Source organism: Nyctereutes procyonoides, unplaced genomic scaffold (assembly GCF_905146905.1).
Source record: "Nyctereutes procyonoides isolate TBG_1078 unplaced genomic scaffold, NYPRO_anot_genome, whole genome shotgun sequence".
NCBI classification, from domain to species: Eukaryota; Metazoa; Chordata; class Mammalia; order Carnivora; family Canidae; genus Nyctereutes; species Nyctereutes procyonoides.
This window is the reverse complement of record NW_026575033.1, coordinates 976,349-990,181: the sequence shown is the minus strand read 5'-3', so window position 1 is coordinate 990,181 and position 13,833 is coordinate 976,349. Positions and strand designations below refer to the sequence as shown.

General features: G+C 38.1%; 1 protein-coding gene across 1 annotated transcript in view; it reads right to left on the bottom strand.

Annotated features, from left to right (window-relative positions):
* LOC129504555 (palladin-like) overlaps positions 1 to 13,833 on the bottom strand; it is a 417,088-nt gene that overhangs the window by 220,338 nt on the left and 182,917 nt on the right. The window contains 3 exon segments of the mRNA XM_055317307.1: positions 3,069 to 3,143; positions 6,046 to 6,151; positions 7,437 to 7,503. Coding sequence (XP_055173282.1) covers positions 3,069 to 3,143; positions 6,046 to 6,151; positions 7,437 to 7,503 — 248 coding nt within the window.

The following is a 13,833-nucleotide window of genomic DNA, read 5'->3' as shown; positions in this document are numbered from 1 at the left end:
CACACACCAGCCGAGAGCAAATACTTTCATATTAAAAATTAGAAGTCTTTTCTGGTTTTGTTTGTTTATTTAAGATTCTCTGAAGGGACAGCAAATGGTGTGCTGGGAAGAACAAATGCTGCTACAAATGGCTGTCGACAGAGAGTGTGATAGAGCTCGAAGGAAATTCTCAAAGTTGCAGATGTCAGCAGAACTACAGAAGGCTAATATTAAGTCTGAGAAGGTATTTGATGATAATCTTGGTAGTTAGCAAGAATTTTTTTTTTAAGCAAAAAGGCTAAGATTATTAACTACTTCTGATTTTATTCTTTCTCCTTCCTTATTTTTAAATGTAGGAAATCTCTGGTTTTAAATTGACTTCTTGACTTTGTGACTGGGTCCAGAGAAGAGCTCATGTAATGGATCAGTGTCACTCACAGGGCCCAGGGTGTGGATTAATTATTAAACACTTCCAGTCTCGTCCAGGAAGTTGCTCATGGTAGATTTCAAATGGCACACACATATTTTTCATGTCTGAGATTTCAGACACCAAAGGAGACTGATTTATTCCTAGGATTGTGTGTTTTATTCACACATTGGAAAGTTAGAGATAATAGGAAATGGGTAGGTGCCAGGGACCCAAAGCAGTTGAGAAAGGCCACAGCTAAACAGACGGAGCCATGAGGAGAACGTGCAGGAGCACAATGAGGAGCCCTGATGGGGACAAAGAGCCAGCCTTCATCATCCACTCAGGGCAGGACTCAGGGCCCCCTGAGTGTTTTAGGGTCCACACAAGGGTGCCTCCCGTCATATCCAGCCCACCTTATTGTGATTCCTTGAAGGCGCTGTACAATTCAGAAAGAAATGCCACACAAAGCTAGCTGCTTTCCTGGTGTCACATGTGTCCCTACTGCGCACCATCCCACAGTCACCACCAGGCTCTGCTGCCCCAGCTAAGCCTGTTGGTCCGCAGGCAGAGGCGCTGGCTATGCTTCTGACCAGCTGTGAAGCCTGGAAATTCTAACCAGAGAAGTATGAGGAAATAAATGGGAGCACCTATTAGACAGCAAAGTCCACCTGACATTCACAGTCACCATCATGCCCAAAAGAAAGGCCAAAAAAAAAAAAAAATGCTACAGGTGACAAAGTGAAGGTGACTTTGAGTTACACAGGAGATCAGCAGACTTCTCTTCTAAGCCTGCCCCTCTAAAACCAAAGCCCAGGCCCAAAAGGAGCCAGCAAAACTGGGAGAGAAGATGCCCGAAGGGACAAAGGAGAAAGCAAAACCCAGGAAGGAGGGAAACAGTCCTGCAGAGAACAGAGATAGTCTACGGTCTAGACACAGAAGGTAGAAGGCACTGGAGATGCCCAGTGAGGTGTGCTCCACGCTGCTAGTCTCTACAGTTTGTGATTTTTTTTTAAATCAACTTTTATAAAAATATAGAATGTTTCACTTTTCATTTTACTAAGCTGTATGGTTAGCACACAGTATGTTTCTTGGCTTTCTTCTGGGGGAAGGGGATATACCACTAATATAATGTCAATGTCTCAGGAGCTAGAATGCAATGGAGGAAACAAGGTTTTGTGTCTAGCTTTGGGGGATTTCTCTTAGTGCCCTGGAGGAGTTCCATAACATCACCATATGCCAGGTCACTGTGGTGAAGCCCTGTGGGGAAGGAAAGCAAAACCTCACATCCTCTCCATTTGCTTAAAGCAAGAAGTGCTTTGGGGACTTCCGCAAAATCAACATCAGGTAACATAGGCTTCCTGGTGATGCACTGGTGAAGTTGCCTTGGAAAAGCTCTAACACCACAAAGCACCTGCGTTACCCACACAATGGCAACATTTGCTGTTCTAAGCAATAAAGGACAACTCCATGGACTATGATAGTGGCATTGTTTTTGGTCAGGTTTTACTTTTTGGGGGGTACTTTCAAAGTTGTTGTCAAATATTATCATTTGTTGCCAGTGTCTTACACTAAGGACCTTGTTTATGAAAAGCTTTTTAATAAAGGTAAATACAGACTGGCTTAGGAAGGAAAAAAAAATCATTCCCTACAAGAAAACAAGCAAGATGCTCTTCCCTATGGCCTTGCACGAGTTTTGTGGATTTGTTTTTTCATGTTCGTCTTTAGTTTATTTGGCCTGAGTTTTTGCAAAAAATGTGAAGTAGGAGTCCAATTTAATATATTTTTTATCTCTTTTGAAGAATTCATTCTTTACCCAGTGATCTGCAGGTTTCTGTAGATAGTGGAGTGTCAGTGGGCTCTATTCTGATTACCTGCCAATTTGTGTAGTCGCATGCCAGCACAATAACAATCCTAAGTACCATACCTTCACAAAGTCTTGACACCTCCGAGGACAAACCCCTTACCAGCATCTGATTTTCCTTCTTCAGAAGTACCCAGGCTATTTTTAGGCTTTTTTTTTCTTAGAATCAATTTGTTCTACATCAAACAAAATTAAACAACCCGTTGGAATTTCAGCTAGATCTACATTAAATTTACAGATTAATTTGGGAGTCATGACTTCTTCACCATTTGCCAGTCCACAGACATGGTATGTCTCTCCACCATATCTGGACCTTTTTAGATGTCTTTCAATAAAGGTTGTTTGTTGTTGGGTTTTTTTTTTTTTTGAGAGAGGATTACAAAAGATATGCTACATGAAGACATTTCCAAGCTGAGCAGTTGACTAAGGAAATGGATATCATTCAGCTTGGCAATGCAAAACACAAACTTAGAGAACAAACTGAATATTAGTCCTTTTTTTTCTTTCTATAAAACTTGCTGGTTTTCCTAATTTCCTATACAGCCTTTTGTCTCAATTTTTTTCTACCTGCCTTGGCTTTCCCACTCTACTGTAAGCTCTATCCAGTCACTGACCACGCCCACATTTTTCAGACCCTTGACAAAACTAGACTCACGCAACAGCTGTTCTGTAAATACCCATTTAGCCCCAAAGGTAACCAACCATGAGAGCCTACTGATGTGTTCATTTTAATGTTTAAAGACGACTACACGAAGCTCCATGTGAATGGAATTTAAGTACCAAAGCAAACCCAGAGAATGAGACTTGCAGATGTCAGACCTTTGTAAAAATAGGAGGAAAGTAGGCAGGAGCAGCTCCATCAGGTCGGCAGAGGTACGAGGTTGGACTGTGAGCCTGAAAAAGCAGAGATGCCTGGGTCAAATTCTGAACATATAAACTGCTGAAAAGATGTGCTAAAGAAGCCTTTCATTATTGGGCTCGCTCCACATAAATGAAGCGAGGGAATGAAAATATCACCATCTATCATTTTGCTAGTCTGACTCCTACACACAGTACAGACAGTGTTCTACATCCTCATTTCACATCTGTTCCTCTTCTCTATTCAAAAGGATATTCAAGGTAAAAGTTCCTTGGTTCCTTAGGGATCCATGAGCTTTTAAATGCTATTACCAAATGGATTTCTGTGTGTGGGACTTCCACAGGGGGCTTTTCAAAAGTTCTTACAAACATTACATTTTATTTTTAAATACAGTCTGGATTCATTGAATTAAAAGCCAAGTTGCTGGCAGTAGAAGGAATACATTGTTTTTCCTTGATGTGCAAAAAAACAAAGGTGCTAAAATACTTACTGAAATGGCACTCATCTCTGGGGAAATATAAAGATTCCAGAGTAGTGACTGGAAAATATTTCTCTTTCTTACTTAAATCATTTATTTTCAAACCCTTTGGATTTATTCCTTTCTATATAAGCAATTGTTCACTTCTTAACCCCCGATGATGGTGATCTGATATTATATGTCTAAATATGCCACAAGTCATCATTGAGAATGTTGGCAGAGTTATAGAGATGTTAGGATAGTAAAAGGCCTTATTCATTATCCTTGGAAGACTTCTCATTGGCTTGTGATTTGGGATTGGGTTTCACTTTTTGTTATCTTTATATGTCCAAAGACTATTTGAACACTTATGTGGTATTTAATCTGTGCCAGGCACTATTCTGTGTTATACGGAGATTCACTCATTCACTGAATCCTCATGATAGTCCTGTGAGGTAGATGGTATTATCTTCATTTTACAGATGAAGAAACCAGGACAGAGAAGTTACATCAAGTGGTAGAGCTGGGATTTGCACCCAGGCAATCTGGCTCCAGGGTGTTCAACTTTATGTGACATTGCTTAAAATAATAACGCAATGGGGGATCCCTGGGTGGCTCAGTGGTTTGGCGCCTGACTTTGGCCCAGGGCACGATCCTGGAGTCCTGGGATCCAGTCCCGCGTTGGGCTCCCTGCATAGAGCCTGCTTCTCCCTCTGCCTGTGTCTCTGTCTCTCTCTCTCTCTCTCTATCATAAATAAATAAATCTTTAAAAATTTTAAAAAATAATAATGCAATGGAGTTTCTGTGAGCCCCTCATCCACCCACCTATATGACTAGAATATATTACCTTCCATTGAGTGATATATTCCATTATTACATTATTATGGTACTTAAATATTTTCTGCTCTTAAGCTTTTTTGTCACACTTTAATATATGCTGCCACATTCAAGAAATGTTTCATATGTATAATTCCTGTTTCCCATGCATAGTCCTATAAACTGTTTGGGAATGAAGCTGGTGATGTATTTTTTTTTCTCCAATGAAACGCCTTAGCATGGTGCTAATAAGCATTCATCACTCATCAATATTTAAATATTTAACACCAAAAAAATCCATTGCTTTAATCAGAAAGATTTTTATATGTTCCACTCCATTTTAAGGATTTAAAGGAAGTATTTATGCCATCTTTGAATGAATTAGGCTGGTTGGTTCTTTTCAAGTTTATAAACTCAAATGTCTTTTCTCTACTATTTCCATATTCCACATATCCAAGAGTATATATATCACATACTCCAATTACTAAAACACGTGAATGCTCAATAGATAGAGGGCCAGGCGATGCTCACAAAACATACTTATTAGAAATTACTTTACATTTCAAGGGTTGGGGTGGGGATGCCTTTTGTGAGTGCTGTTTTTAAATATACACATCATAGCACAAAGGCAAAGTAACATACATCTGATTAAAACCTTTAGATTTTCAATTTTTTTTATTGTTTTTTTTTAATCTCCTATTGTTTCTGTTTGCAAAGTAAACTCACTATTACTTTCCAGTAGTTTGTAATTGTTCTTTCTTGGATACGGCAGTCTTATAATGAAATAAAAGCAGGATAAAAAATGCTTGGTTCTGCCTTTGGCCCAGGGCATGATCCTGGAGACCAGGGATCGAGTCCCACGTCGGGCTCCCGGCATGAAGCCTGCTTCTCCCTCTGCCTGTGTCTCTGCCTCTCTCTCTCTCTCTCTCTCTCTCTCTCTCTGTCTCTGTCTTTCATGAATGAATAAATAAAATAAAATAAATCTTTAAAAATAAAAAAGCTTGGTTAAGTCAAGGAACCTGAATTTTTTTTTATTGTTTTTATTTTTTTTCTGAAAATTTTTTTATTATTATCTGTTTATCTCTTGAACAAACTTTTGTTGGTATGTGGACTTTTCTTGCTTCTAATTGATTTTAAATGAGTTAATAAATTTGGCTAAACAGAAGAGGGCACATAGGTGGAAGAACAATCATAGTCATAGCTAAAGGAGATACCATTTTACCAGATTACTGGCCATTAGAGATGTTCTGAACGGACATGCAGATGTTGATTAATTGGTGATATGTTTTTGATTAAAGATTACCTTTAGTGGACTAAAAGGAAGGATTTTTTTTTGAAGATTTTATTTATTTATTCATGAGAGGCACACACAGAGAGAGAGAGGCAGAGGGAGAAGCAGGCTCCATGCAGGGAGCCCGACATGGAACTCGATCCAGGGTCTCCAGGATCATGCCCTGGGCCGAAGGCGACGCTAAACCCACTGGGCCACTGGGGCTGCCCACAAAAGGAAGGATTTTCATCTACCTTTTTCTTTCCTCCCAATTGTGTTTCCACTTTAAAAATATTGCAGGGAGTACTAATTGGAATCAAAGCTATAATCCTTAAACCAAGAAGTCTGCTAATGAGTTTGACTCATTGGGCTCTCTGGCCCAAGGAACACTTACCTGTTGAACAGGGACAGACAGTGGTTGAATCACAGCTGTAGTCACTCCTGTCTTTGGAGATGACGATCCTATTGTCAAGGAAACAGAAGTTGTTTTCTTTTGAGCTCTGAAAAATAAGGAGGCAAGTGTATTCCATCAGAATTTCTTTTAAAGCAGGGATTATTCTATGAAAGATTTCCCACAATAGCTCAGTTTCTTTTTGTGTGCTCAATCTACTTCAATTGTAAGTGCTTCAGAAATGGGAAGCCATAATCTACAATTAGAATTGCTATAGTCAACTAATGCAGAGAATGACCTTATAGATATTAGCAAAATAAACACACTGGTAAAAGAAAAATAACTTTATGTACCTCAGCTATTATCAGAGAGCCTAAAGTATTGAACTTGGAAATCCTAAGAGAAAAGAAAATATCTGGAAAAGGTCCAATCTTTAGCAATAAGCAGACACTTGAAATCCTTAGGGTTAGGGGTCTGTATTTAATTCAAAGTTTCAGTGATCTATTTTAAGTCTAGCAGCTGTTCTTTGTTCTGGTTTCTAATTTTGTTGAGAATGTCTTGGCATTTTTGTCTTTTCTTACTGCATAAGTTAGTGAGGTGTTGAGAAAGGTTAAGAGGAGTTGGTTTCTAGGCCCAATTTTGCTAAGAGGTTGGCTGTGCAATCTCAAGCAAGTCATGTAACTTCACAAAACTTGAGATCCTTATCTGAAATCAGAAGTGACAGAGTATATGATCTCATAAGGTTCCTTTAACATTAATACTCAGGGATTATTTGATGCTGAATAGATATAATTGTTACTGCATATGCTAGCAGATCAAAGGAATTTATTAGCACCGTCCCAATACTCATGGAGTTTTCTACAAAATTCTGGTAGGTTTCATTTTATTTTTACAAAAAAATAATTATTACCATCAACTGACATAATAATTATTTGGAGATATAATCCATTTGTCTTTGTAAGAAGAACAAAATTTTACAATTTTTGTGATTAAGATCTAACTAGTAATAGACTTTAGCCAAGCAGAAACCCATTTCTGACCTAATTAGACATTTTCCAATCTGTATAAACAGACTGCCCCTCATTTACATTTAGGTAATTATTTCACTAATTTCCTCTCAATGACACTGCTCTTTTCGTATATTTATAACGAGTTAGTTGTCTTTGAAATTTAAGATTGTCTACTGTCTGATTTTTGGCATCTCGATGATGAAATGCAGACTTCAAAGTCCAAATTCCTAAGTTAAAAATTGTGTTCCACATTAAAATATTTGATCCTTGACTGACATCAGCTGACCTCTTTTTTCACAGCACAATGCACACTGCTCTTACCCCCAGTGGTTCTGTAAGGCATTCTCGGTTATACATATAATTGACGGGATCCTAGGCACTTACTGTGGCATGGCTCCAGGGTTTGATTTGAAAGCTAAATTTTCACTCTCAGAATCTGTTGAACTGGTACCTGAGAAAGTGAAAAATAATAAATTTAAGATTTGAGCAGTATCTACAACTGCTTCAAAGAGTAATGTTTTTCATTTTTAAATAATAGCATACAAAGCCTTATTTTGAAATAGGGAATGGTTCAGACCACTTTTTCCTGAACTGTTTTTTCAGAAAACTATTTAAAGTAAAGATCTACTAAAAAAAACTTTCTTTAAAGCAAAATGTTTTCAATGTCAGACTTACTTTCATTTTTATCACTTTGGTCATCACAATCATTTTTTAATGCCTTATAAACTATGAAATAAATGTGTGAATGTGTCTGTGTGTTCGTGTACAAAGCATTCATGATTTTAAACCTTAACCCTTTCCCAGGAGATTACACTGTGTGCATTATAATATCTTCATTACTCATTAATTAGGTGATGCTTTCTGACTCTCTGTTAATTGGAACAAAATAGTGGCTTCACTCTTGAACAAGAAGGTCTCTGATTTTGGATCATGTGCCCCCAAATTCATTCACTTCATTACTGTTTTTTAATTAAGGGTCACCTTATTAGGTTTTTAGTCAAAATGCAAACTGCACTAGCATTTTAATGCTTACATGTTTTGTCACATGAGATTTAAGTAACAGATTTAAAATAATTCTGATAATTAGAAGTACACTCTTGATAATTCTGTTATGAGACATATTTATTAATTTATTTGAGGATACTTTAATATAAAATAATACATGCTTATAGAAAAGTAACCAAATGACACAGAATTGTGCGACATGCCACTAAAGACCAGCAGGTACATTTCTTAATGCCATTCTTCACCTGTTAAGAGTCTGATGTATATTCGTCAGATAAATTTATTAACATACATATATTTATGTACATATCTCTACAAATGGAATCACACTATATATACTCTTTGCAATTAATTATTGTTGCTTATAAATACATTTAGAATATATGCATTTATTTAATTTCTTGGATGGCTGCCCAGTGTTCCTTTCCATGACTCTACTTCTCCAGTCTTTGAGTATTGGTTTAACAGTCAGGTTTAGTAACTCTACTGGAATGTTTGCTGTCCCTTCCTATTTATTTCACTACAACTTAGTATAGGCTTTCTTCAGTTCGTTCCTGGGCTACTACAATAGATTCTTATCTTGTCTTACTCTGTCAATCTTAAATGTAGGTCACTATTTTTTTTTTTACTATGATACACCTTTCTTGTTAAAAAAAAAAACTAAGATAAGGAGTTACAACTCAGTAAATTTAAAAATCTAAAATGCTATTTAGTGGTTTTTGTCATTTCTAACCAGATTTTCTAGCTCTATCAGCCAGAACTTCCATGTCCTAAAGCCCCAAGCCAGAAAGTTGAACACATTCACTGGTGTACACTCCACTACGTAATGGGCATGCCACAGCGAAGAAATATAGACACACAAACCACATACCCCTGCCCTTGTAGAGGTTACATTCTTCTGAAGATAGGCAGACAAGAGACAACAGAATTACATGATGTGGTGGTGAGTGAAAAGGGAAAAAACATCAGAGCAGGGGTGTAAGGAAGGATGGGGATGGTGTTGGATGCAATTTTGGGGAGGGTGGCAAGGAAGGCTCTATTAAGATGGGGACTTTGAATAAAGATCCAAAGGAGGTGAGGGCTTTCCTTTCTTGGTCTTTTCCCATGTTTGTAGTTTTAATTATATTATTCACTCTCATAGGAAACTTAGTCTTCTCTCGATATTTTTTTTTTAAGATAAGCCTAGTAATTTTTTCTGTGCTCTGTCTTCTCTGAACACCCTGTGTTCTTGTTTATACTACTCAGATCCCTTTATAACATCATATTTGCTAGAAAATTATAAGTTCTTTGAAAAACTGAGGTGGGTTTAGGAAGGGAACTACCAACTTTTGAGTATTTTTGAGTACTTAACTATTTTGCCTGGCAATCTCCTAGGTACTATATAACATTTCATTATAATAACTCACCTCACTAAGAGGTGAATTATGTCCAATTACACAGTAGAAAATTGAAGGGCCAAGAGATTAAGTAATTTGTTTTAGGTCACAGAACTAGAAAGCAATAGTGAGAGGATTCCTGAACTTGTGATCTATGACTTTCCCCATGCTGTATGGCCTTTACGTGCTTTGGACACCTATTCCTCTGAGGGCTTAACTTCATCCCTTGTTAAAGACAGGCCTTCAACCTCTGGCAGGATGGATGAATGGAACCTTGTGAACTCCAAACGTTCATTTGGGGAAGTGAATGGAGCCACACAGAAGAGCAGCATGCCAGAGGGGCAGCAGGGGAAGGCCAGCCTAGAAATGTTAGGTGAGATGTGGAATACGAGGACCAGTGTGTTTGGACTTTATGTCTAGGCCATGAATGTAGTGATGGGGAAAATTAACTATGCAGGGTGAACCGGGGGAGTAGGAAAATAAAAGAGCAGCACAGCCAGCAAATCATCAAAAATAGGTGATGGAGAAAGCTTTAACTGTGATGAGCAGGTATGGGAAGTGTGCAGGGGAAAAAAATAATCAGTAGCCTTGGTTACCAGAAAATCATGGGTAACCAGAAATAGATCAATTTTACTGGAATCATGGGAGTGTTGAAGAGAAAGGGAGGAGTTGCAAAAGTCCTACAGAAGTTATCATGGATGCTCTCAAAGTGGCCAGGAACCAGGGAGACAAATAGTTGTTTTTCATCTGATTCCCAACATTTTAAATCTTAAAAATAAAACCCTCTCTTGTTATCTAGTTAGAAAGCCTTTTTTAAAATCTTTTTTTTTTTTTTGCAATTTTTTCCAGTTGATTTTCAGAGAAAGGTAAAGGGCCAAAAAGGTTTGCAACCCTTGGATAAGACCCATTTGCTGGTTTTTTGCACACCTGTCCAACCCTTATGAAATCTCAGTGTCACCTTCATCTCAGACATCAGAGCTGTTCTTGCAGACAGTGATGGATCAAATCTCCCTGTCTGTGCCAGCAAGCTCCCCACCCCCTCCTTCCGTCTCCTCCCTTTGGTCATCTGCTTTGCACCTGCTGGTCAGTAAAGGACATTCCTGTCTTAGCTTAACATTTTTGTATTCATCAAAACATCACTTTCAGTTTTTGACAAAGGCTCTAGTCTGAAAGAGGGATATGTTCCACAACTTGCAATTACTATCCATCTATCTGTTCATCTAATGTTCACTGGCCTAAATGTCTATATTGCTCCCCTACACAGAGAGAAGGAATCAAATGTCCATGATCTCTGCTCTATTCTGGAAGTGCAGTGCCAGTAGAAATGTCACAAAAATACACCTGTCTTGTCTTTAAAAGATGTTCCCTTTTCATTTAAAAAATGTATAAAATTTCATACTTCCTCGTAGAAGACCCAGAAAATGCTCAACAGAAAAAATTAAAGAAAAAAATCATTTGGAATACCACAACTCAGCTATTTTAGAGCATATCCTTCTAAAGTTTTCCTTGTGTACATATATAACTTATTTCAAAAAGGCAATGCTGTGCATATTGTTCCTTTCTTCCTCTACTCAGTACATTATGAAATGCTTTTCCATGACATCAGACTTTATAATTTTCTAATGGCTGCTTAAAGTACACGTGTACAGCTTTACCCTAATCTTATCATTCTACTAGGAATGAATATAGTATTTCCATTTTTAAATATTTCTCCAGAAAGGTGTATAAAATAGCAATACATCAAAATGCCCATTTTTTTCAAACTTATAAAAACACTATGTTTTAATCATTTTTGCCAATCTGGTATCTTCCTTAATAAAAGAAAAAAAGCTTTATTTCTGAATGGAAGCAAGCTGGAAGTAAATCATATGCTCCAACTTTGAGAAATAGGAAGTCTTCATGAAAGCAAATATCAACCATTTAAAAAAATTATATATTAAATATATATTTCAGACCTTGAGGGATTTTAGTGAAACTTGTCATGGCATTCATCATTTGTGCATATTCTGCCTTTCAAAATGTAAGGAGCAAGTATAATCTGCCCCCATTCAAGTTACTCACCCTCTCCCTCCCTTCTAAATGCTATAACCACCAGTACAGCAATAACCATTTAAGACTCAGATAAGATTAATTGCAGCAATGCCGGGATCCCTGGGTGGCGCAGCGGTTTGGCGCCTGCCTTTGGCCCAGGGCGCGATCCTGGAGACCCGGGATCGAATCCCACGTTGGGCTCCTGGTGCATGGAGCCTGCTTCTCCCTCTGCCTATGTCTCTGCCTCTCTTTCTCTCTCTCTGTGACTATCATAAATAAATAAAAAAAATTAAAAAAAAATTAAAAAAAAATTGCAGCAATGCCAATGGTTCTAAAATTTTATAAATGGGGACACCCAATGGTTCAGGTCATGATCCTGGGGCCTAGGATCGAGTTCCATGTGGGGCTCCCTGCAGGGAGCCTGCTTTTCTCCCTTGGCCTGTGTCTCTGCCTCTCAGTGTCTCTCATGAATAAATAAATTAAATAAATAAATTTAGAAATTATGAATGATTATAAAGACAATGAGTTTTAAAGAATGTTTAATGTGGGGCACCTGGATGGCTCAGTTGGTTAAGTGACTTCTGGTTTCAGCTTGGGTCATGATCTTAGCTGTGGGATTGAGCCCCACATCGGGCTCGGCTTTGGGTGTGGAGCCTGCTTGAGATTCTGTCTGTCTGTCTGTCTCTCTCTCTCTGCCTCCTCTTCCCCATGCCTTACCCCCCTGCCTTTCTCTTTCTCTTTAAAAAAAAAGAAAAAAAAAGAATGCCTGATGACATAGGTAGTTGTTTGTGACAGGTTAAACTTAAAACAAGGTACAAATGAGTATGTAGAGTAAAATGTTCACACACAGGATAAATACTGAATGATCAAAATACATAGAGTAACTGTCACTGAGTAGTGGCATTACACCTGATTTTTAGATCTTCCTTTTATCTGTATGTTTTAAGTTTCTAAAAATAAAAAAATTTGCTATCTTTATAATAATAATCATAGCTCACACTATATGTCAGGCACTGCTCTCAATTCTTACAATAATCTAATTTTTGGAATGCCTAGGTGGCTCAGGGGTTGAGCATCTGACTTTGGCTCAGGGCGTGATCCTGGAGTCCCGGGATTGAGTCCAACATCGGGCTCCCTGCGTGGAGCCTGCTTCTCCCTCTGCCTGTGTCTCTGCCTCTGTGTGTGTGTGTGTGTGTGTGTGTGATGAATAACTAAATAAAATTTTTAAAAAAAACTTTAAAAAAATCTAATTTTCTCCATGCAGAGATAGAGTAAATGAAGCTTCAAGCCACTGAAAAACGTTCAAGGTAATGGAGCTAAGAACTAAACTAGCCAGAAAATATTATAAAAGGTATTTAAAAATAAATAAAGTGAGGAATGCCCAAAGCTGTGTTTAGACTCCTTTAGCTCCTCATAGTATATTTTTAAAATCCAGTAGAGGAAACCATATACTCAGAAGGGCTTTACCCTGCTGGGTAAAGTTATTCATACATAGTGGGTAAAGGAGCTATAACTCAAACAACATCTCTGCATGCTTCAAAATGTCCCTCAAAAAGGGCACATATTTTATCTGATTATTCAAAGCACTGGGAACTTACAAATGTCACATAGGGTGTGCAAATGTGAATTATGCTTAAGTATTCCTGACCCTTCCCCACATGTTCATGCTGCCCTGCCCTCCTCTCCATCTGATTGAATCCCACTTCCTTCACCCCACATTTCAGGATCACTACCCTGATCTGCCCTCTTTGGAGCTCCTAAAGCTATAATAATCTGTGTGATGCACTTTACAATGAGGAGAGGGTGGCAGTGATGGACACTTGAAGATGTCTGTATTTATTTCACTTGCTTACATTTACCTTTCTTATTTATATTATGAATTTAAGATGATCTCTTTGCCATCTAATCCTGGAGGGTAGACCTTTCTCCATCTAGCACTCACGTGGGACACATTCCATCTCCTTTCTCCTTTTCCAAGACTTTGATCTCATTCTTACTCTCCCTCCCTTCTGCATGAGATAGGTTTTCTCTCTTGGATTATTTGCCTTAGCACAGAAACATACTCTAGTAATTCCAGTATGAAAACAAATAAACTAACAAAGAACTAAAACACCATCTTTCTTGATCCCACACTCCTTCCCAAATATTGGCCCATGTCTCTGCTGGTGGTCAAACAAAACTTCCCTGACACGATCTGTTATTTGTTGATTCTCCCCTCATACTTTGCAAACTTTTTTCAACTAATTCCACTGGATTGCTGGTGCTCTCCAGATTCACCAAACACTTCTTGTTAAAAATCACTGACAACGTCCACAGCTGCTTGTAGTTTCATATTGTCCTCATCTGACTGGACTCTGAAGTGGCAGTAG